This window comes from Dunckerocampus dactyliophorus, chromosome 14 (genome assembly GCF_027744805.1).
Source record: "Dunckerocampus dactyliophorus isolate RoL2022-P2 chromosome 14, RoL_Ddac_1.1, whole genome shotgun sequence".
Taxonomy (NCBI): domain Eukaryota; kingdom Metazoa; phylum Chordata; class Actinopteri; order Syngnathiformes; family Syngnathidae; genus Dunckerocampus; species Dunckerocampus dactyliophorus.
This window is the reverse complement of record NC_072832.1, coordinates 19,203,116-19,228,840: the sequence shown is the minus strand read 5'-3', so window position 1 is coordinate 19,228,840 and position 25,725 is coordinate 19,203,116. Positions and strand designations below refer to the sequence as shown.

At 40.3% G+C, this 25,725-nt stretch overlaps 2 protein-coding genes across 6 annotated transcripts in view; both read left to right on the top strand.

The window, feature by feature from the left end:
• thada (THADA armadillo repeat containing) overlaps positions 1–23,266 on the top strand; it is a 129,708-nt gene extending 106,442 nt beyond the window's left edge. For 3 of the 4 annotated variants that reach the window (XM_054798317.1, XM_054798319.1, XM_054798320.1), the window contains 2 exons: positions 14,469–14,644; positions 16,926–23,266. In XM_054798317.1, the coding sequence (XP_054654292.1) occupies positions 14,469–14,644; positions 16,926–17,249 (500 nt within the window). In that variant the 3' untranslated portion in view covers positions 17,250–23,266. Of the gene's footprint in view, positions 1–14,468; positions 14,645–14,764; positions 15,486–16,925 lie in introns of those variants that run through there. The other variant, XM_054798321.1, reaches the window with a different exon arrangement.
• A 210-nt stretch (positions 23,267–23,476) lies between these two features.
• On the top strand, positions 23,477–25,371 carry zfp36l2 (zinc finger protein 36, C3H type-like 2). Of its 2 annotated transcripts, none has more exons than XM_054798597.1 (2): positions 23,477–23,755; positions 23,847–25,371. In XM_054798597.1, exons 1-2 carry the CDS (start codon positions 23,666–23,668, stop codon positions 24,981–24,983), a joined length of 1,227 nt encoding a protein of 408 aa, XP_054654572.1. In that variant the 5' UTR covers positions 23,477–23,665; the 3' UTR covers positions 24,984–25,371. The 2 variants fall into 2 exon arrangements, with proteins under 2 accessions (XP_054654572.1, XP_054654571.1); XM_054798596.1 differs by having other exon boundaries at positions 23,478–23,755; positions 23,844–25,371.
• Positions 25,372–25,725: the final 354 nt, after the last annotated feature.

The following is a 25,725-nucleotide window of genomic DNA, read 5'->3' as shown; positions in this document are numbered from 1 at the left end:
AGCTGTTAGACACAATAGTTCTATTGTCCTGGACTGGACAAATTATTAATTTCCAATTTAGCCCCCACGTTCTCCGTCCCCCACCAGTATCACCAACACTTGCCAAATACCTCAAGACTAATTGGGTCTGAAATCAAACTCCGCTCAATCTCACGGGACCCCCAGCAATGGTGGTTTCAGAATGGGAACGGAGGGATCGCTTTATGTATATTCTGTAGAGCACAAAGGGATTTGGCGTGGACACCAGAGGCCATTCAATTCAAATGTGATTGGAAACACAAGATGACAAATTAAGATGGACCTTAAAGTCACAGTAACAAAACATTATGTCCCTGCTGCAAACATTGTGTCTTTTTTTTATTTTTTACTGTAACAGCAATGAACTATTCATAGGTTGGCATGGCAGATTAAAAGTACAAAATACCAAATCACACATGAATCCACGATTTGCATGGAGTCTCTGACCCACAAGACAAACTGATTGACGCACCCGCATTTTCCGGGCCATTCTCTCCCGGTTACCTGTTATCGAACAGCTTGGCTATTGTAATCCATGGTGCTAACTTTAAAGTCACCCTGTGTAATATTTATTTAATGTTAATTCATTAACGGTAGGGTGACTTGATGCAACTGAATGACGGTGCAGGGCACTCATTAAACAGACCTTCTCTTCATTCAGCAGGATGCTCGCTCAGCCAGTAAACCAGCAACGCAAACCCACCGCAAAGTGCACTAAGACAAAAAGGAACACTTGTATTTGAGTTAGTACTTCTTACTTTTCCTCAGGTGTGTACTCACACGAGGCCATTCGTACGATGCTAGGCAATCGTATGTAATATAAATAAATATAAAGACTAATTTAAAAAATCAAATCCTACAGCACATTCGCTCATCCTGGTCTGCATTTTTGTGTGTAGGACTTCAAATGTTCTGAGAACCTCGCTGCTGTGCAAACGTGGAACACAAGCAAGCCACAGGAACCTTTTAGTTCCAAGAGCTACAATTACCAAGAACTAAAAGTTCCTGGACATTTGATGGACAGGGGTCTTAAGTGTCACTCTGCAGTGTTATCGTTTCGCATGCAAAACATACGGTTGTTGCGTGCAACATCCAAACCCAAAAACACACAAATACAAATGCTGATGTAACAGGCCTGGCTAACACGGGCACCAGAGCTGAGGGATATCCACGATGTCGGTTGCTCAATAACACTGTAAAATAGAACATCTAAAAGTGTATAAAGACGGATATCCCTTAGGTTTTTGCCTTTGGTAGCCTGGCTAACATCTGTTTTGTTCCATGAAGTTGCAGCATTTATCTCATGCAGTTGTTTTTGAGGTTTGTGTGTTTTTGGCATTTGCACCATTTGTTTTTGATTCTGCAGCACTGACGTGATTGCAGCATTTTCCATGTGTTTTATTGTGTTTGTGTGTTTTTTGTATTTGTATGTCTTTTTTGTCTCTATATATGTTTTCCAGCCTCTAAGCTTTGATATGTTTAATAGCTTGGTATTGAACGATCACATTACACACAGACTTTACGGAACATTAATTTCACTACTTTAAAACCTTGGTTAGCGTTATTAGTCCGTTCCAGAAGGTCCGACTCTAACTGAAACATACTGTAACTGAATCAATTTGCATTTATTTTATTCAAAATAATGTAAATCCAATTCATAATTTCCAGAAAGCCAAAAATGTTAACACAAAACACGTTTTTATAGGTTTGCAATTGTAGTTTCACATGCGGAAATCACTTAGAAATACATATAAATACATATGAATGATGAATGAAAGGGATAGATGAACATTTAAGGCTGCTTTTACCTTAATTGAAGATGTGATTGTTGACGAAGATGGCAGCGAGATCAACATGGATACCACTTTTGTGTTTTGCTATGAGTTATTTCTTAAAATCAATCGTGTTTCTTACCTTGTTCATCAAAATGTTGGCACTTGCAACTTTCTTTGGCTTCATCGTGGGTTATTTTGCAGCCGTGATCTAAAAGAAAAGCAGAGGCTTGTGCTGTAACTGTGTTAGTCAGCAAAGAACTACAAAGTCAACCACTGATGATGTCATAGACGAGCGACTTAGCTGACTTCCAGTTCCTGTTTCCATGTATTAGCAAGCTAACAGGCTGCCAGCAAGGAAGTTTTGTGATAAAAATAAATTGAGAATACAGTTGGACTCATATATTGTGTTAATAACGCGTATAGACGCGCGCCATATTGTACACCAACCAGAAAATGTACGCAAACCGAGGTAATATTTTGGCTTACATTTTTAACGTTAAGAGAAAAATACACTAACCGAAGTTCCACTGTGGTTGTGAAAATGTTGTGATCTTCATCTGGTGTTTTGATCAAGATAATGTCACTCATATAGTCTACAAGTCAAACTGCGTGGGGAAGAATTGTCTAGGTTGGTCCTGTCTGGGTACATGTTCCAAAAGCTTGAATTGCATTATCCAATTATGCCAGCTTGACTATAAGAAAGTACTTCTTAAAAATTAAGAACCAGTCATGAACAAAGTGTTTGTGTGAGAAATCCTATAATATGATTCTGCAAACCAGTGTAATACTAATCATGGGCATTTGTCTTTGGTTCTCCAAGATCCACAAGGAAAATGTGTCGTCGTTCTGCTGTCATTATCATTGTGGTTCATGAGTGTAATTTTAGCACATTATGTGCCGCCACCACCACATTATGTGGTGTTTGGGATTTTCGCTAATTTGACATGTTTCTGTGAGATCAGACAGATCAAATGGACCAGCTGTCTCTCTCGTTACAAGCTACAATCTGTTGTATGTTTGTGTGTCTAGCAGCAACTACCTAAGACTGCCAGTGGTTTACAACTCAGTAGCTGTTGAAAGCAAGCACAAGCACTTGGTGTACTGTCAGCATGAACATGGTGGTGGTGTCTGGCCTTTGAGTTTACTTGTGCTATAATATTGTGTAATTGTTGACGTGATGATGGTCAACTCAATTATTTATTTTGCACCTACATGGTACATGTATGTTGTGAATACCAACCACAAGTTTGGCTGTTGAACTAAATTGTGATATAACATAAATTGCAAATATATTTGAAGAAATAATGCTTGCAAGCTTTTAAATATGGTGAGGTCATTGGCCAGACCTGGATAGGTGGATGGCTGTACATGCAACCTTTTTAGTGCAAGTTTGCATGCCTTTCCTTCAGCAGCCTGGCTGTTTTATCGCGAGGCTTCTGTTGACTTTTCTTTTTCAAAGTGACTTTTACATCTACTGCAACGAGTTCAGTCTGTTATTGCAACCTTGAACTATTATTGTCATGGTAATTATCAGTCCTTTCTGGGTAACGTTTCCTGTTGGTGTCAACATGGTTACATTTGGTCCCCTCAACTGTGTTCAATACCAACAACCAAAGGAAGTCAGAGCTGTAAAGAGTGTGTTTTTGTTTCACACTTCTTTGTAGTGTATGTGACACTTTAGCTTCCTGGGCTCTCAACTGTGAAAAAAGTGGCTTGTCTTTTTCTAATGTTGTGTGAGGTGCAAGTGTCTTCTGTAAAGACTGGTGTGATGGGTGGCATTTTACTTATGAGTTCTCACAGTTGGTTCTAGCATTTGGGCTATGTTTAAGTAAAAATCTAGTGTTATGTACATTTATATAGAATATTGTCCGACTTAAGGCAACAAAGGAATAAAAAAAAAAAACCTAATTGAGAATAGTCCAGTTTGCATGAAAATCTGCCACTTTGTTTGGCTCCATTTCTTTTCCTATAAAGTTTACCAGCCAATTGGGGTCATTTCTGTGACTGGCTGTGTCTGCTGCCCAGTCAACTCAACATTCTCATGCAGCTGGAAAAATTGCTGGCGTAGTCCAGCTGGTGTTACAGTGTGGAACCTACAGCAAAGACTCGCCAACATCCTGACATTTACTGACACCGCAACACTGTGTCATATTTAGTCCAACATTCTCTCCATGTACAGATCCCCGCAAAAGTACTGATGTTGACGTTGATGATCTCTGTTTTCGGATCAACATTTGCAATAAAACTGACCATTGTAATTATTTGATTAGTTTCAGCTCCAACCCTCCCCTTTTCTCTTCAGTTTGCCTGACTCACTTATTGAACACATTTGAACTATAAGATATATCAGTACTGACCACTAATGAATAACGTAAGATGATCCATGAACAAGGGTTGCCGAACAATGTGCAAAATCTTAACGCTTGAAGAAAATACATTACCAGTGAAGCATAACGACATGAACATGTAAAAAATTTGGGCTTTCTAACAGAGGAAATGTATGCTGTACATTTGACCTGTATTATCATTTACGGTGGTTAATTGGTTCCAGACCCAATTGCGATAAATTAATTCCCACGAAGTACGATTCAGTATTAATAAACATATTTATGTAGTTAGAGCATAGAAAACCTGTTTGACTTTCTCAGTGCGGTTTTTAACATTATTAGAGCCCTGTAAACATGAAATAACACCCTTATAGTCACCTTTACACTCCTATTATTCTTTGTTTACACTACATTGCGCAACACCAATGCACAGGCTACGGGATCACTGCAGGGACATATGAGACATCCGCCGCTCACAGCACATTGCAAGCTACCGAGCTAACTAGTTAGCCCCCAAGTTATTTGTTCTAAACTTAAAGGGTTTCAAACGGCATGTGGAAGAAAGACAAAGAAGCCAAAACATATGACTTCCCACGAAATGGGAGAACAATTTTTTTTCACTCTACAGTTATGGAAAAAATTATTAAAACACCCTAAAGGTACCTTTGTTTGGACAAATATAGCAATGACAACAAAAATAGCTCATGAGTTAAATTGTTTGGCAGTAGAATGCTATAGCTATTCATTTAAGAACTTAAGTGATGTTGGTTATTAAGAAAACCATGGAAGTTGCTACATATCAGCTCTTAAATTAAACTCTTATGGGCTATATTTGTACCATATATAAAAACAAATGTACCTTTAGTTGTACCAGGCATTAAAATGGATCAATAAACTGAAGAAACAAGGATGGTCTATTTTTTTCATGACTGTGTATTATGTCGGACATGCCATGGCTGACAACATGCAGTGTTAAGGTAATATAATCTAAGGTTAATGCCTCATCAGTGTAACATTACTAATCCCTACAGTGACCAGAATACTACATATAACTTGTCTTGCAATATTTTTTTTACTAATAATAAGCCATAGTCAACCACAAAACAACTATAAGTTATTATTATTATATTATTATTATACTGTATATGATATTATATATTATATATATTATATATTATTAATTAATTTTTTGAAAAAATGCAATAGAGTGAAGGAGCAATGTTTGAATCACCATGTAGCTTGAGACGACTGTATTCAGAAAATAAAATTGTATTCTATTATATTGTATTCAGATTTCTGCTAAATATATATATATATATATTCAGGGAAAAATAATAATAAAATTACAGACACCTGAGGACAATGTCTGCTTCCTCACTGATTACGTAATCAGCATAATCACAGTTTTCAAATGAATTAATCATGATTAATCACCATTTACAACTAATTTTAACAGCTATTGTTTTCAGCAGTATACAATATAGACTGCACGATCATACAAAGAAGGGTGAGAGTCACAATGGGGGGGGGAAAAAAATCAACTTAGTAGATTCAAGTTATGCACATGAATGAAGCTGTATTATTACAAGAAAAAAGTTGCCATAATAATGCACGCATTAACTGTAGCATGGTTCCCGCCAGCTTCTGCAATGTCACAACATATATTTCTGTCCAGAGTTGTGTTAACTTTTTGCCAAGATTTGCCATTGATGACGGGAGATTTGGACCAAGTTTCTACACTGTCCTTCTACTTTTTAATAATGTGTCAGGCTGTTCTTAACCCAGTTTTAGTAGTTTCAGCAATCTCCTTAACTGTTTTCTCATGCTTGATGCATGCCAACAGTTTAACCTTTCGAAACAGATTAGAATCTTTTCACGACCACAGGATGTGTCTTTTGACATGGTTGTTTGACTAATGAGAACTCACTGCATCAGTTAGGGTTCAACAAGCTTGTTGCCAGTTGAAACACAACCACCCGTGCAGTGATTATCCAATATGAGGCTCTTACCTACTTGCTTAGTTAAATCGAGGTGGTGACCTTTTTTTGGCTGGGCAGTGTATATTCATGCTTGTAATAATACAGCTTCACTCGCTGTAATATTTCTAGTTTATTCTCTCACAGTTGCGTGAAGATGGCCTCAGTTAGCTGTCTGCCACCGCAGATGGTGCACAGAATACAAGTCAACAGCAAGCAACAAAATATTATGGGTTTTTTTTTATTGTTTTGACAGTTATGATTTATTTTTTTCTCTTAAGGTTTACTTGGGCCCACTTCACGCATAAAATCCAGCACGTTTGGCTGGTGTGCGTGTGTGTGTGTGCACACTATGAGCCGTGCTCAAGTTTGGTACTCTTACCCTCCTCTGCCACAATAGGAAGAGATGGGCCAGTGCACGGCCCCCTTTGCATGCACGGGCTCAGCCTAACTGAGTCATACAATGACTGTAATACGATTGCTCCTCGCGAGCACGTAATGATAACCGACACAATTCATCACAAATTTAAAAAGGAAAACTCAAATAATCAAAAAGTCAAAACCCACAGCCAACTTGCTCACCCAAAAATGCTGGCGTATGGTTTAATGAATGCAATCGCTCGTCTCACAAGTAATAAATGACAGGCACCATGTTTCACAATAGAAGTACAATAATCCCTTGCAGCTTTGCGCTTCTAATTTTGCGGCTTCACTCTGACCGTTTTTCAGAAAAATATTAATTCATTAATCATGCTGTTTCATGGTTGAATGTGGCTTATTATTAATCAAAAATATGTATATTTAAGTCAATTGTACATATTTTTGAATTTAATTAAGCATTTTCAAGGATAAAAATGGCTCAGTGAAGAAAAATACAAATATAAGGCATTCAGAAAGACATATTCAAAGACGTGATGATATCTAGTATTCTGCACTGGTCACTAGGTGTCAGTATTGTTCGTGTAATGTTCAGTGAGACACACAAGCACCAGATTTGATTACCCGAACAACAGGCTTTTATTGCAGGTTTAAAGATCCTTACCATGGGCTACTGCTGTGGCCATAACCCACGCCAAGCTAATACTCATGAGTCTTATTCATGTCTTAAAAGTCCTTTTTCTGTTATTATGTCTGCTATATTGGGTAATACAAGTGTAAAGGTGACCATAGGGGTGTTATTTCATGTTGAGTAGGCCGTAATGTTAAAATCCATATTTAGAAGTTGGTAAACAGGTTTTTTATGCTCTAACTACGAAAATATTTATTTATAATTAAGGAATCCTTACTTATAAATCACTTATCACGGTCGGGTCTGGAACCAATTAACTGCGATAAACGAGAGAGTACTATTATGTAATTTTCACTTGAACTGTAGGTTGGCAGTAGAGTCTCTCATCTCTGACAAGTGATGTAGCGGGCAGAAACAAACATACAAATAAACACAAGACAGTTGCCAAGACAGTTCCTTACAACCCTATTCAAAATATTGCCAGTTTGCAGTACTTTTGTCGTCTAAATGTGTAACAATGCCGCATGAGGATGCTATGACAGTAGGGCTTTCATAGCCGGCAATAGTTTGACTTAAATGCTGACAGGTTTTAAAAACAACAAACCTGACAGAAAAATTGTCTTATAGGCAACCAAAGAAGTTAGTTTACTTTTTAGAGGCACCAAATTGTTCAGCTATTTAACACTTTCCACTGCGGCTCAAGGTTAAATTTTGCCTGTACAGTCCTGTACAACTCTCAAATGGACTAGAGTAGGGCGGCAACTAATGATTATTGTTTATTAATTTTAATGAATCTGAAGCTTGTTGTTTTGATTAATCTTGTAATCAAATCAATATGAACCAAACACAAACAGCTGGTGGTTTCGTCCGCAACATATCAGAAAAGAGGCAAAAATGTCCGTCACTGTTTCCCGACATCAAAGGTGATGTGTGTGAATATCTTGTTTTGCCTAAAACACAAAGATAATTGGTCTGCATTCACAGTTGTGCAAGGAAATTTAAAAATATTCATATTTGAGAGTCTGAAATCAGAGGATCATAAAAAAAATAGATTAATGGAATTCCAAAATAGTTGTCAATTAATTGGACAATTAATTAATCATGGATTAATTGATTAAATTGTTGCAGCTCTGCTATAAGTATGTTGTAATTGGATGGCAACAGTGCTCACTCGCTCAGATCCATTCCGTCATGAACTGGCACCGGTCTATGGCAAACTCTTCAGTGCAAACAAATGAACTGCACAACAAGCCTGCACACACACACACACACACACACACACACACACACACACACACACACACACAGTCATCCAACACTCATGTTGGCTATGAAAGACAATCCCCTTGAGAAAAAGTATTTTATGCCAAAAGCTTAAGGAGGGAAATCACATTACAAGATGTGGGAATCGTCTCTAGAAAAAAAATGCATGCAGCTATTATAACCCTTTATGTTGGCTGGTAAAGCAGACTTGGACATCTGAAGCTGGGCAGTCCCGGACAAGAGGTGGCTTTTTGGTAAAGAAAAGAATTTGTCACTCAAGCTCTTAAACTGCTAAATCTCCTGTAATACTGTACAATCAGTGGCCTCTAATGTTCACAGACTGGGTTTCTCACTCTGCTCAGACTTCAGCCTCTGATTTTACGCCTCTTTTCTCAAGAGGAAAATCCGTCCGGGTTCCCATCACGCTTTGTGTTATACTGTATGCGTGCTGATGGGGGTCTATAAACCTCAACATCCCCCCTCCTCTTGTTCCCATAGTGGTAGTATTTGGGCTTGTGGCTCTGTGAAGCTTTTGATGTGTCTGGTGTTATCCGGGTGTCAGCTGCAGGGATGATGGTCAAGGTGGGAAAATCACACACACACACACACACACGCACAAGCGCGGAACCTGTCTCAAATGGTACAGTGGCCGTCTACAATGGTTAGTTGCAGTCACCAGCTTTTCCAGAGATTGCCAGTCCTTGAACAGTATAGAGATGCTTTGCTTTCTTTGAAGGACTGAGTTGATTACCTTCTGTGTCAGTTTCTGCCATCATCATTGTGTGAATACAAATGTGACTTTAGAAAAATTATGTTTAAGTCTATTTTATTATCTACCTGGCACACACATTCATACCAGTGTTTCCTACAGGACTGTAATCTCTTTGTGGCGGTGGCGATGTGTGATGTCATTGTCTAATTTGCATAATTGGCCTTCATACATTTGCATGGAATTGTAATGGATGCTGTTGGAGAGAGGAATAACGTTGTGGGGGACAAACAGTCGAAAACATGAGAAGCTCAACAAATGCTTAGAACTACAACTTCTGTTGCTTCTTTGGCGTTTTTTAAACGTCACAAACAAGACGGAGCTGCCCGTGTCTGCTTTGAGGTGGTGGACAGTGCCTTTACTCATTGAGAAGAGGGATAATTGCTTTCATGTTCGAGTCTCTGTTAGAAAGCGTAGAATTTTCACGTTTGCCTTTGTTTCATTAATAATGTTTTTGTCAAGCATTAGGGTTCCACACTTTGTTCGTCAGTCCTTGAACACACCATACTTATGTACTATGAGACGCAAAAGTGAAACCTATATCGTTTACCCTTGTTTATCTCTGTTAATTGGTTCCAAACATGACTGTGATAAGTACATTTCGTCGAAGTAGGATTCCTTATTTATAAATGGAATATTTTTGTAGTTAGAGCATAGAAAACCTGTGTACGACCTTCTAAATATGTTTTTTTTAACATTATTAAAGCCCTCTCGACATGAAATCACACCCCTATAGTCACCTTTACACTCGTATTACCCAATAAAGGAACCATAGTAACAGAAAATAAGACATAAGTAAGACTCATGTTTGTGTGTGCTGCTGTAAATGTGTTTCCAAGGGCAGTTGAGTAGGGGTGGACAGGAAGTGGTGTCGTGGGTTTAATGTTGAATTTTAGCTTGTTGTGGGTTACAGCTGCAACAGTAGCCTGTGTTTTATTATTGATTATTATTATTATTGTGCCTGTTGTGAGATCATTCAGACTTGCAATAAAAGCCTGTTGTTTCTGGTGCTTGTGTGTCTCACCCAACATTAGTGACACCTAGTGACCACTATGGAATACTACATTCCGTCATAATGTTAATGAGTCTTCTGAATGCCTTATATTCTGAATGCCTTATGCCTTATATTTATAATTTTGTTCATTTAACCATTTTTATGCTTGAAAACGCTTAATATAGGCCAAAAATTCCTCAAATGTGCTTAAATATGCTTTTTTTTTTTTTTTACTACTAACCCAACCACAAAGCAGCATGATTTATTAATATAGTTTTGAAAACCGTAATAGAGCAAAGCTGCGAAATTTGAAGCCCGAAGTGGCGAGGGATTACTGTACATAATTTTCTCCGACGCTGCCACCTCTTAACAAATCCACCAAATAGAAACTACAAACTGTCATGTTCTTTAACTTGAACGCACACTTATAGCACTACCTTTGCCACTCTAAACCAGTTAAATCCCAGGAGATGTTTTAGTCTTCAAAGTCTCTTCACTAGATTTGTGGCTAGTTGCTTTAAAAAAAAAAAAAAAAAAAAGTCTATCTAGAGGGGTCTGATGACTGACTAAGTTCGCAACACTGATCTGTCCTGCTACATCTTCTTATTCTCTGGCACACCAGGTGCCTATGAGGTGTGTTAACAAATGGACTGTATGTAATTGTAACTATATTTGGCTCTATTTTATGACTAACATAGCTCATTTCCAGAACTAGCCCACTGAGCTGAGTCGTTGTTTTAATTTAAATAAAATTAGGCTTTATTGGTGTGTGGCATCATTATCTTCTTGTTTACTCCAGTCTGTTTTTAAATGGCTCAGTTTGTTTCCAAATGCTTGTGTATCTCCTCTTGTCCTACATGTTGTATTACATTGGCGAGAAAGCTAGAGCAGAGGAATCCAGCTTTGTTTGGCATTGTCAGCCTTGGTGGAGGGCTGCCCTTGTTCTAATCACAATATTTCTGCTAAACATCTAAAGCCTGTTAAGTTTCCCTGTTTGCATAGAATTTATCAGCATTGGTGGTGCAACAGTGAAGCAAAACATGACGCTCGGCATTTGCGACATTTTATTTTTCCATAAACACAACTGCCATATTTTCCAACAATTAAATTTACAGTAATCCCACGCCACTTCACGCATACAATTTCGTGGCTTCACTCTATCGCTTTCTATCGTTCATTCTCTTTTGTGGTTTAATACAGGTTATTATTAGTAAAAAAAAAATGCATACTTTAGGAAATTTGCTAAATTAAGGATTTTCAAGTGTTAAAATGGATAAATTAAGTAATGCATTAAATGATGTGATGATATGGAGTACAGTGTTCCCTCGCTCTATCACGGTTCACCTTTTGCAAATTTCTTTTTGTGCTTTTTTTTTTATATTACAGCTTATGAACGCTGTTACTTGTGGAGCCTGGTCGTTTCAGAAAAATTGCATTGTCGGAATTTGAGTATCTATATTTCCTCTCTCGTTTGTCTGCACCGCCCATTGTTTTCTGCGTCCTGATTGGCTCTCGACCGTTGTCAATCAATCTCCTTCGTGCCGTCCTGCCATGTCTCATGTGTCATCACTAACTAGCTTGCTTGTAATGAATTCTCAGTTCGTCTCCAGCAATATGTTTTAACAAGGACTCTACACGGTGCCAGGACGAAAAGGCACGCTCACAGGAGTGAAATATGCGTGAGTGACTTAATAATTTCTTGTGTTGATCATTAAGGTTGATCATTAAAATTCCAATAAAGGTTTGCCTTTTTTTGAGAGTGTTTAAACAAGAGAGAAATCTCAATTGCCTGTCTGAGAAAAGTGTATGAAGTGTATGTTGAGAGGTTTTACAGCCTTAAAGGGATAATTCAGATTTTTTGACATGAAGTTGTATGACATCCCCATCAGCAGTGTAGCCCAGCAACAGTGACTTACCCCCCACTTGGTCTCAAGTCCAGTTCTGGTCAGATTTCTGTGATGAACAACGTAGTTGCACTTAGTTGCTGGGGCCAATTAAGTAAAGAGTTTGGCTTCTCGAAACAATATGCATTCAAAAGATTAATACATTTGCATCACAAAAATGCCTTCTGAAAAAACTCGAACCTCACAAAACACTAAGCTTTACTTAATTGGCCCCAGCAACTAGGCGGAAGTACGTTCTTCATCAAAGAAATCTGACCAGAACTTAGGAGACCAAGTGGGGGGTAAGTCGCTGTTATTGGACTACAATGCTGATGGGGATGTCATAAAACTTCATGTCAAAAAATCCGAGCTATCCCTTTAAAACATACACAATAATTGTAAAAAGTTGGCTACTTCGAGGATTTCACTTATTGCGGGCTATTTTGGGAAGCTATCCCCTGCGATAAACGAAGAGGAACAATGTATTCTACACTGATCACTTGATGTCAGTAATGTTACTGTAATGTTTGGTGAGACAAGCACCAGACTTGATCAGGCCCAATAATCCCTAATAAAAATCCCTAATTAAAATATAGCTACTATTGCGGCCGTTACCCACACCAAGGTAAAACTTACCTCTGAACCCCCAACGTCACTTCCTGTGCGCCCGTCACTCAGCTATTTTAGCACCGGAACACATTTCCAGCAACACACACGAGCACAAGTCTTATTTATTTCTTAAATGGCTTATTTGCTTTTATTATGTCTACTATATTGGGTAATACGATTGTAAAGGTAACTATAGGGGTGTTATTTCATGTCTAGAAGGGTCACTTAATGTTTAAAACCATTTTCAGAATGTTGTAAGAAGGTTGTAAACAGGTCTTCTATGCTCTAACTACAAAAATATTCCATTCATGAATAAGGAATGGAAATTCGCTGGAACCAATTAACAGTGATAAAGAAGTATATACAGTGGGGGAAATAATCATGCAGAGATGAACAGTCAATGATTTTTTTTGCTTTATTTTAACACAGACGGAATATCAGCACAAGTTGCAGAAAAATGACATTTGATTGAGTGATGTAGGAATTTGATCCCCAAACAACCTGCAAGAATTATGACCCCCACACCAATTAGTCTTGTGACAAAATCATTCAAAAATGGAGAAAAATACAAGATAACAGTCAAGTGCCCTGCTCTGGAGTTTCATGCATGATCTCACCTCTAAGGCTAAGAATGATTGTGAAAAAGGTGAGCGTTACACAGGAGGAGTTTGTTAATCATCTCAAGGAAATCACCAAGAAAAGCATCAGTAAGACACTTCGCTGTAATGGACTGAGATCCTGCAGTGCCTGCAAGGTCCTCCTGCTCAAGAAGACATTTGTCTTCAAACATGTGAAGTTTGCCAATTCAGCAGACAAGGCTTAGGGGAATGATGTGGTCGAAAGACCAGCATTGAGCTAAGTTTGGAGGCAAATAAATGCTGAATATGACCTCCCAAGAACAACATTCTTCCTGTCAAGAATTGATTCTGCATTAGTGCTGTTTCTCTGCTAAGGGTGCAGGAGGAAGATGTCACGTTCCATAGAATCTTGGATGGGAACCTCCTTTGCTCATCCAGAAAACTGAGCATGGGTTATGGATCTTCCAGCATGACAACTTTTCTATCACTGTTCATGCAATTATTCAGAGTTATACATGGTGGTCATGTGACGTAATCATAACTGTTGCACGCCGATCAACAGCTCGACCCGATCTGTTGAGGAAGTGGTACAGAAACACCACTTGGGCAAACTTAAGACACAGATTTTGCTGCTTATTTCTTGGTCATTAGAGAACTAGTTGATCTACAGTATATGAAGAACTAAACAACTGTCTAATTTTTAAAAAATCTAGAAAATTACATTAAGATTGTAACAATTACGATTGTTGTGTTAAATGTGAATACAGCTGCACCAACTCCTTTACCTTTAGCAAAATGGTAATGCAATTGTTTAACAGACATTTCCTTAACACTAGTAAGCCTTCACTTGCACATCGAGGTTAATATTTATACACTATGGTCTAGTGCAGCTGTTTGTCGCTAACTCAACCCACTGACTGAGTTAATATTCGTTTGCTAAGTAAAGAATAAGTGAGAGTAAGGTGTGCTTCAAATTACCTTCTGAGATCTTTCTTTAACCTTTGGCTGGATTACGTTTACTGGCTTTTGTGTCCCTGACCCGTTTACCTCATAATGACCTCGTGTGCAACCTGCAACAAACACTGCTCGCAGGTAAAGGTCATACCTTGGAATTGACTCCAGAGTCTTTAGAATTCGGCAAGGGTGGGAAAAACTTGACCCAAGCAGGCACACATATTTCTGACCAAGAAGCTTGTTTCTTGGATTCTAAACACCATGTTTGACATCTCGTATGTAACACAGTTTGCTCTCAATTTTTGCCTGGCAGATGTGGCAGGTGTATCAGTATGTCCTCCTGTGGCCTTGGACATCGGTGTGGGCCTCTTGTGTCGCCTGATGGAAGTGTGGAATCAGGTACCTGCAGGCGTTGTCGCTGTGACAGACTGGCTGCTGGGAGAGGAAGAAGGCAATGAGGAGGCAGGTGCAGAAGAAGCCTCCAGTCTGGTGAGAAATGTTTTTCTATTTGGTAAAAATTCAGTCAGGCTCTTCTTTCACCAAGCAGTTCAGTTCGATAATACACTGTACCAAAATAACCGATCTGTTCCACTTTATGTCCCCTACCAGACACAATAGTTGGGTGTGACGTGGTATTGGTGGGGAGGAGAGATGCGGTGGCGTGATATCACACTATTTACTCTAGATGACACATCTCGCCTACACGACCATGCAGTGACAGCACAAGCCAAAACAAGGTTTATTGTTCCAAACAGTGTCGTCATGAACTGAACTTGTACGACTTGATGCAAACATAGCTATAAACAGATAAACATTTTAAAAAAGCATAAAAGACACAACCGTTGCTTGGTCTATGGTGTAAGCTCTTTCTGTCCTATATCTGATCTAGACGTTTATTTTTTAATACTGCTGGTAGAGCAAGAAGAATTAAACAGCATCCACAGTGCCTTTAATGTTGATTTAAGCTTTATCCTCCTCCCTCGAACGTTGCATGACGTGCGCCTCCATAAAAATTCCCCACATGCTGTAGGTCAACATATGCCACCAGTGAGTGACAAGACACGACAGCTGCAACAATTAATCAATGAATCAATGATTAATCGATTATCCAATCAACAACTATTTTTGTATTTTATTATTGTTTTTTTTTTTTATGTCAAATTGCATGCTGAGTACGACAAATTTTTACTTGTTGGCAGGTCTGCACTGATATTGAAAGTCCTCCCTCCCTCTCACGCCCCCCATGACTGTTCACCACACTTGCCCCAGGGGTGCCTGCCCCCTACATGAGAAGCACTGCTCTAAGGCACAGGTGTTCAAACTTTTTCCACCGCGGGCCATATAGTCAAATATATACAGAATAATGAAGAAGTTCTATATAGTTTTTTAAAAAAATTGCATTTCAGCTTTGTGGAAAAGCATATTATTAGGATGAACTTGGCTCTTTGCGCTTTTTTTTGTTTGTTTGTTTTTTTAAACTTTCCAAATATTCCTTTCATTCTTCTTAAATAATCTTCATCAATCTTCTTTTTGTAATATTTTGACTTCATATCCATAATATTATAACTTTTTCCCCAATCTAATTTTCCAAAAATTACAAATTTATTTTGTTTTGTTTAAACAAAACAAATTAGATCTGATGTGTTTTTGAAGTGTTCCTCTAATTTTTTTTAGCAGTATATTTTGACCTTATTATCAGAAATACAAGTTTTGCCCCAACCTAATTTTGTAGAAAAGATAACTTTTTGTTTTGTTTTTCATAATATTCCGACTTTAAAAAAACAATAAAAAATGAAATAATAATATTTCAACTTTATGCTACTTAAATGTCGTTATTTTTCCTCTATAATATTACATTATTCGTGTAAAATTACGACTTTTTCTCGTTATATTACAACTTTTTTATTTTAATATTTTGAATTTATTCTTGTAAAATTACTGCAAATATTTCCTGTTCCTGTTTTCCTGTTTTCTGTTTGATTTTATTTTTTTTAAATTGTATTTGTAGAATGTGCCGCGGGCCATAAAGGGATCCCGGGGTGTACTTTGAACACCCCTGGTCTAGGGCTTCACCGATTGCTCAATTAATCGAAACAGCAAGCTTCAGATTAATCGACTAAGAAAATAATCGTTAGTTGCAGCACTACAAGACACACAAGCCCCACAGCGACACTTCTTCAAAGCCGCCTTATGCGCCCGTACATACTGTAATGCACACTCCAGAAAACGCCACTGCCTCCAGGATTTTGCAATCCCTCCGATTCTAATGTATCCCTCCACCGCACACTCGCTTTCTTGTTTTCATTGACAGCGATGTCAACTTGTGACGATCATCTCTCATTGGTTTGGTTTTAGCCACTTCATGTGCGAAGTATGAGGGGGGGAACCGGGCGCTGAGGAAAATAAATATGAAGCATTTTTCTCCACCTCATCCTTGCGTCTCCCCATAGAGAACGCCGCCCCAGGCAATTGCCCATGTGGCCCATATCTAAATCCTCGGCTGCTAGGAAAGGATGGCGTGGTGCTTACACAGAAGCACAAACTAAACTTTATAGTCTCTTCTACTCCCTATTTTCATTTTATTGCCTGCAGCTTTACCGCTTTGATTGGCTCAGTTCTGCCTTTTTGACTCGTTCTGGACATTTGCCTTCCAATGTGCGTCCATATGTGCATGTGTCAAAGAAACAAAACCTGCTGATGTAATTGAAATATCATTATTACTATTGTTGATAAACATCCAATGACTGACACCATTTTGAATTATGACTAGGATGAAGAGGATTTCCTGTTTGAAAAGGGCGATCTAAACCTGTGGGCCGAGCCAGTCGAGTGGGTGAAGCTGCTTCACAGACACCTCATTGCTCTCATTCTCGCCTATAAGCAGACCCGTGAGTCAGGAAGTATCGAGCCGGAAGAGGCTCAACAAATTTCCACACTGGCCTCCAAGGCCCAAGCCAAGGTACTGAGCACCAAGCAAGCCCTGCAGTCCCTCCCTGTCCTACCCCAGTTCTCCTGCACCATGGAGCACACGCACTTGGCACTGCAGCAGCAGAGGGCCACCCTGGCGCTGGATGTGCTGGAGACACTGAGGTAGTGAAGAGGACAACTTGAGTAGAGGGAATATTTTTACTCATCATGAGACCTCAGACTGGGATTATGGTCTGTGTTTTTTAATCATTGTTTATTTACCTTGCTCTTCTTCCCTTTTAAAATGAAATACATGTCCAGTTCATTTTCGGCCCTATTCTCCCATGCGCATAAACGGGGAAAAGCCGCGCAGAGCCCCTCTACGCACATTCCTTCAAGATGCACATTCTGTCGGTAGTAACTAGTAACCATAAAATGTGGTCACTCCCTGGCAAATCTGGCCTTTTGCGCATGCTCTGCCTCCTTTTTCAATGAATCACATAAGCCCACCATCATGCACAGGGCACGTGCGGTGGGCGTGTCGGGAGTCTGGATGGGAGAATACAAGTAAGAGAAACGTGCTTACCTCCAAACACGGAGAAAATCACTTCAGCTCAAACAGTAGTATCGGACCCTTGGAGTCCAGTGTCTTAAAGGTTAGTTGCTTGGATTTACTTTTCAGGGCCGTTTACGCAACACACGATGAAAAAGATTTGGTAATATTGGCAGGAGCTGACCCTCGACCCCTGATCAATTGCAGCACTGTAGGCGTGGTCAGGGGAGGAGGCTGTCAACTCCGAGCGTTTCGACCAAGAGGAGAAGAAGGCCGATTTTTACCCTGTGTTATTTGCTTCTTTTATGTGTTTTAATAAAAGAACCTTTCTATAGTGTCTCACTGGGGATGCATCATTTCAGTTTTAAAAGACCCTGAAATAAGCAGGATAGGGCCCCTTTAAGAGTACAGTAATCCCTCGTTTATCACAGTTAATTGGTTCCATACCTGACCGTGATAAGTGAATTTCCACAAAGTAGGATTCCTTATTATAAATTGAATATTTTTGTTTTGTTAGAGCATGGAAAACCTGTTTACCATCTTCTAAATAAAGTTTTTAACATTATTAGAGCCCTCTAGACATGAAATAACACCACTATAGTCACCTTTAGACTCATTACCCAATATAGTCGACATACTGTAAGATAAAATAAGCCATTTAAGACATAAATAAGACTCGTGTTGTGTGTTGCTGTAAATGTGTTCCTGTGCGAGGGGGGCTGAGTGGCGGGCGGACAGGAAGTACCGTCGGTGGTTCAAAGTAGAGTTTTGGTTTGAGCATGTGTTACGGCCGCAACAGTAGCCCGTGTTAGGGATTATTATGCCTGCTGTGAGGTCATTCACACCTGCAATAAAAGCCTGTTGTTACGGTGATCAAGTCTGGTGCTTGTGTGTCTCACCCAACATTACAGTAACATTACTGACACCTCGTGACCAGTATAGAATACTACATATCACCACATTTTTGAATGCGTCTTCTGAATGCCTTGTATTTATATTTTACTTCATTGAGCCATTTTTATGCTTGAAAAAATACTTAAAATTTGCTTCAATATTCTTTTTTTTTTTTTTTACTAATAATATGCAGAATGCTGAAATATCCTAGAAATGTGTTCAAATCTATTCACTGACTGAGGATCGTACCAGCAGCCGCCAGGTTGGGAGACAACCACTCTACGACCTGAGCCATGCCGCCGTGCACAAATAAGAATGTTACATGTACGGAATATTTTCATAGTCAGAGCATAGAAAACTTGTTTATGACCTTTCAAAAACGACTTTTAACATTATTAGAGCGCTCTAGACATGAAATAACACCCCTATAGTGACCTTTATACTCATATTACCCAATATAGTAGACGTGATAAGCAATAATAAGACATAACACACCGTCTGCATTGGGGAAGTTCCTTGTCGTGTCTCAAACGTAATGCGGGTCGATCGCGTGGCATAAAAAAAATAGGACAGCCAGTCTAACATTGATCTGCCATACATATATAATATTCACTCCGACAGTACCGCTAGCTTTTCCACTTTCAATATTTATGACTAAGAGGCCATAGTCAACCACCAAACAGCGGCCATTTACTAATTCATTGTATGTAAAGGGAGGGAGTAATGTTCGAACCCCGATGTAGCGAGGGATGATTGTTAATGTTCAATGTAAAATTGATTTGCACCAATTGGGGGCAACATTGAAATTGTCCATTCATTTTCTGTGAGCAAAAGTTATGTATAATACTGTATTGCGACTTTAAAAAAAAACTTTTCTGCTAAAATGACATAGTAAATGACATATTACGGGTTTTTTCTAGTAAAATGTCCACTTTTTTCTTGTTAGAGTATTACTTTTTTCTCTGTGTTTTGACGTTATTCTTGTAAACCTACAGCTGTTTTTCCCTTTCTACTGTTGCCCCCCCCCCCCTGTTTTAACTGTTTAAACATTTTCTTGTCATTATGACTTTATTCCCATATTTTGTCTTTATTCTCGTAACATAATGTTTTCCGCGACCTACCTTTTCCAAAAATGACGAGTTGTATTGTTTTGTTTCTCATATTAGCACTTTAAAAAAAATAACGTATTTTTATTTAATATTTCAACTAAAATGCCATTATTTTTCCTCATAATATTACAATATTCTCAGGAAATTATGACGTGTTTTCTTATTATTTTGACTTTATTCTTGTAAAATCACCACTGAGTTTTCCACTTTTTTGTTTGTTTGTTTTTTGTTTTAGTTTTCTTGTCAAATTATATTTTTATAACGCGCCACAGGCTGCAAATGGCATCAGCGCCTCACTTTGAAAACCCCTGCTGCAAAATAAACAGAATGCTTCAGTAATTAAAAATCTAAAACGATTTCGCACCGATGGGGGGGCGCCAAATAAATTCCCCATTCATTTTCAGTGGGAAATGTGTCACAGGATATATGAAATTATAGTAAATGTGGTAATTTTTTTTTGTAAATGTGGGATTTAAAAAAAAAAAAAGAGGCCTGATAGATATCTATGAATTAGCTTAACAATTTGAGCAGCAAAAATGGGGGGGGTACAACACAAGAAAATAGGTGTTTCCAGTTCTTTATAGCATAATACCAAACCACCTAGGCTTCATGCAGGTGTTATGTTCCTGGTGTTTAATGACCTTTCCGATTGGACTGTGTTTTGTCCTTCCCTCTAGTTATGTAATTCAAAGGACTGCACAATGAGCTACTGTCCTGTGTGTGTGTGTGTGTGTGTGTGTGTGTGTGTGTGTGTGTGTGTGTGTGCATGCGTGTGTGTTCACGGTGCCCACATACAGTTGGACCCCTCTCCCTCCCTGGTAGCCATGTGCCTTGTTACAGTAAAACTGATGTCATGTTTTGGAACAGCGCTACATCCCCCCCAATAAAAACAGAGCTGTGTGATGTAGATTTGTTTCTGTGGGCACGGACACGTTCAAGGGATTTCTCACCGTGTCTGTCCTTCATATTAAAGTGTTTATCTCAACTGCAGACAGCAAATGGGGCAGCCCTCAGACTAATTTTAGGGTTGGTCGTAGTAGATTCCAAACTCTTATGTCATTTTTTTTTCCCCCCCGGCCTCTTACTATTTTCATTTCCTCTTGAGATACTACGAGACTTGTGATATATATATATTTTTTATAACATCTCATGCAATTATGATTGTGAATTAAAAAGGACATAATTGTTACTGGTGATGCCGTAACCAGCAATTTCTGGTAGCATGCAGCGCATTCTGCACTCGGTCGCGTGCATTCACTCTGGTTTCTCGAAAGGTTTGACATTGAATGTGAACATTCAGCCATCCTGGCAAGGTCACATGGATATGATTATCAACAAAAATGGAACTGAAGCAAACACAGTAAATGTGACATGATTGGAGCCTTACATCATTTTGCTCAGCAGTGGGCGCACTTGCACTTTTCAGGCAGCTCCTGTTGCGCTCGCAAGGGGGCAGTGTTGCCCTGCGTCACATTAAAAAAAAAAAAACCAAAAAAAAAACACATTCCTTCACTCTGGCCTCCCAGATTGTGAAAAACAAGTTGAGAGAGGAAACTGAAGGGAGAGTGCTGTGAAAGGATCTAACCGTAGTTGGTTTTATTTATTTTGATTGAAATCACACCTTTCCAGTCGTCTTGTTCAAAGGCTGCAGCTCAGTTTGCTGGAGATCCACAAGTAGGTCATGTGGTGGGTTTCAAGTGCATGTTCCTCAATGTGTAGCATTGTGGAATAGGCTGTTGTTGTACTGCTTAAATAGATTATGCAACCGGTGGAGGCTAAAAATGGTCCTGCACTCTGCCTGGACTCATACTTGTGGTCTCACCCCATCCACAGGGAAGAGTTTCCTTCCATTACAAATGCATGTGTGTGCTTCCAAGTGTGGTGGCCCAAAGGCAGGGCTGCAGTGTATTGACGCTGGTTCCAAACCCTTCGCGTTTTACAGGAAGTCCCAGTATGTGTGACGACCTATTTCCTGTTGTCACATTCGTGGCTGTGTGCTCACTAGCGTCAAGGAGGAAGCGGTGCATTTTAAGTTGGAGGGCTGGGCAGATATTGATACCAACGGTGATGTCCGTATCAGATTGATACAGAGTGATATTTTTTTCCGTTTTTTGTGTTTATTTTCTCAAATAGGTGTTTTTTGTTATGTTCATATTCATACATTGTTGATGTTATGGTTCTACAGCAGATCCCCGCTTTTACAGGGGTTTCATCCCGAACCACCAGCCAATGGCGAAAAACCACAAGGAATGCTAGCTGCTAGCTTGACGTTGATGTTCTGCTCTGATTTTGTACCAACATTTGCAATAAAAGTGACTTCATTATTAGAGTCAGCTTCAGAACCCGCCCCGTCTCTTCAATTGCCGTTGTTCACTCGCCATCCTTATTAAACACATTTAGTATAAAATGTATAAGTGCTCACCACTAATAAGTAGCCAAACAAACTTGTGCATCTCAGCACACAACTCCGGTGCGTTCAAGGGCCGTTGAACAAAGTCCGACATCTCACCGAAAAAACATTATCCACTCTATAGTGTTATATTGCTTACAAACTCAGGCAAAAAGCAAAATGATTTGGATGAGAGATAATAGTTTTTGTTTTTGTGTAGTTATTTTGCACTGTTGACTTCATTTTTCGCCAACTGCGATAAGGGAATGGTTGTATTCATTTTGTTTCATTGTTGTAAATAGTTGTATTTATATCATGTTAAATTTGGGATGTTGCCCATCGTCCACAATCCTTATGTGAGACATGAACGCACACGTCTTTGTCTTTCCTGTGCGTTCTAAAGATATAAAAACGGATAAAAAGAGACAGCTCATTAATGCACACCTATACAAAGACCGCTATTAAAACACCTCCAAAAACCTCCAGCAAGGTTTTATGGTTTTCTCTCCATGCTGTGACCACGTAGTAGCAGGTACATTCATGATAACAGGTGATACGTACAGTATTTTGCTGTGTTTTGGTCCTTTTAAGCATTACCGGAACAACATTTCTGGGCGCATTGACGACACAGCAGCAGTAGCGGCAGCTCAAATATGTAGCGTTAGCTCTCTGTATTGACCCGAGGCACTGTGAGCAAATGTGTGGTGAAGCTAGTCTCTAGCCAGCTAGTAGCTAGCCGATGTGGTGTGGCGAGGTGTCACTACGCCAATAACGTAGTTCTTCGCCGTCACAATGTTAATTCCAATAATAACAACAATATCGCTGTAGCTTGGCTAATATGCAGGTCGCATTATGTAAATGGGGTGTTTTCGGCAGTCAGGGTTATTTTTTTCAGAAGGCTTTGTAGGTGGAATAGGTGCATCCCATTACATGCATTCTTAGTTGTCTCTTTTTATCTGTTTTTATATCTTTAGAACGCACAGAAAAGACAAAGGTGTGTGTACATGTCTCACATAAGGATTGTGGCTGATTGGCAAAATTTTAAAAAGTGCACTTTTCCTTTAATAAACAAGGTTGGTGATGAAAAAAATATTTTATTGTGTGATTCATCCTGATTATAATCATGACTGACAAATTAAAGGCAAAATTACAAAATCACTCAATGATCTTGAAAACTTTATTGGCAACGTGTTAGTATCGGGATACAAAGGGCCTGTATTAACTTGGATCGATACAAAAAATGCAGTATCGCCCACCCCTAGTGATATGGTTGTGATTTAAAGAAAAACACTTTTGGGATGTGACGATAACGATGAGTGGGTGTTGGGCTTGAATTTCAAGGCGTGGTGTTAAAGAATTGGCGACCAACCAGTGAATGGACGTTTAAAAAAAAAGGGGGGGGGGGGAGGTGGCTCTGGCAAAAGTTTGCTCCGACTTGACTTCGCTCCTCCCCGGCCACCACCAGCCATTTATAGCCTGCAAACCTCCAGGAGCCCGCAGTGAAGCACTTTGGCTCAACGCTTCTCAAGGGGAGGAATCACAACCATTTACTACTCATCCTCACAAACTATCCCCTCTTTTAAGCAACTTTTCCGTCAACCAAAAACCAGTCGTGGCACAAACGAGCGCACGTCGCAGTGCAGCCTGCTCGTTCCTCCATGAAAGAAGGAGTGCACCAGCAAGTTTGGGGAACCGACATGTCTGCCGCCGTCTTGTCCGCCTTCTACGACATGGACATGCTTTACAAGGTACGTGCTGGGTTTTTACATCCATTTGTCGGAGTTCGGTTGTTGCAGCAAGCTGTGCATGGCTAATGTCGCTTCTGTTGTCTTGCAGCAGGATAAAAGCACGAACATGAACGCCCTCCACATCAACAACATGCTGGACAAGAAGGCAGTGGGAGCCCCGGTCGCCGCTGCGGGCACCGGTGGCGCCTTCACGCCGGGATTTTTCCGCAGAAACTCCACCAGCAACTTGGAGGCGCTGAACAACGGCAACAAATTCAACATCCTGAAGGAGAACACGCCGAGCGGGACGACCTCCCTCATGAACAAGGAAAACAAGTTCCGTGACCGCGCTTACAGCGAGAACGGAGAGCGGGCCGTGCTGCAGCAGAAGGCCGGCTCTCAGATCAACTCCACCCGCTACAAGACCGAACTGTGCCGGCCCTTCGAGGAGAACGGCTCCTGCAAATACGGCGAGAAATGCCAGTTCGCCCACGGCTACCATGAGCTGAGAAGCTTGTCCCGCCACCCTAAGTACAAAACGGAGCCGTGCCGCACCTTCCACACCATCGGCTTCTGCCCTTACGGTCCCCGGTGTCACTTCATCCACAACGCCGATGAGCGCCGGCCCGCTCCTGCCGCTAACGCCAATGCGCAGGCGGGGGAAGTCAGGTCCACCCGGGAGATGTGCGGCTACAACCACAGAGAGATCCTCCCCCCTCAGCAGCAGCTATGCTACACCCAGAGGGAGCGACCAAAGCTCCACCACAGTCTCAGCTTCTCCGGCTTCTCCACCCACCACGACCTGGAGTCCCCGCTGCTTGACAGCCCCACGTCGCGGACCCCCCCTCCGCCCACCTCCAGCTTCTACGACTCTGTTTCCTGCATCAACAGCGCCTTCTCCTTCCCGGGACAAGACTTAAAAGCCTTACTGGCCCCGCTGGCCGTGCACACCTCCGGCAGCTACTCGAACAACCACTCGGCGGGTGCCCAGTATAGGGGCGTGCAGGGCGGCGTGTGTCCACCCTCCCCTCCGGCGTACAACATGAGCCACTTGCAGGCGCTGCGCCGCCTCAGTGAGTCGCCGGTGTTCGAGCCTCCCCCCAGCCCGCCAGACTCCCTCTCAGACCGGGAGAGCTACGCCAGCGGGTCCCTCAGCTCTTCAGGGAGCCTCAGCGGCTCCGAGTCTCCCAGTCTGGACGCCGGGAGACGTTTGCCAATCTTCAGCAGGCTGTCGATTTCTGATGACTAATTTTTTAAAATGATCATGGATTATGGGTGGGTCCCAGCTTCCACCGTGCTGAAGTGCCTTTGAGCAGCAGTGGTGGTCCTGCTCTGACCTCCCTGGTGGGGGGCACAGCGAGGAAAGTTCCACCCGCAGGGATCAATAAGTGTCCTTGTTGTTTCTTTTCTTTGATGTAATATAGCTGTATTCAAACTTTAGATAGCAAACAGAAGGCATTCCATCAGTGCCTTGCCCAAGGGTTCATGCCAGCCCCCTTTTTTTTTGCAAGTTTTCCTGGGATTAGTGAACAAGACTTGACAAGATGAACAGACTGTAAGCGGGTCGATTTCCTCCCATCCTGCCAAGAATATGCCTTGACTCAAAAGTAACATTTCTTTTTTTTTTTTTTTTCAAACTTCCATTCCGTACCTGTCTTCTCACAGCAGCGCCACTCAGTGGTTGGTTTGGTTAGTGCAGTTTGTTGCTTGAGTTGGGTTTGTGTTGGGGAAATCACTGCTGATGGTTAAATATCTATTTTTTTAGCTGTTTTGAGTGATTTGCATAGCGGTGCATAACTGGCTATGGACTATTTAACTTATTTATTATCTTGTGAAACAAGTATAGGCTACATCGGTAATTTGTGTCCATACTGTATTTATCAAGTATGATGAAGCAATAGATCTATATTCTTTTATGTTTAAATTATGATCGCCATTATTAATCTGCATAAAGTGGAGTGTATGTTCTTTTCACAGTAATATATATTGTT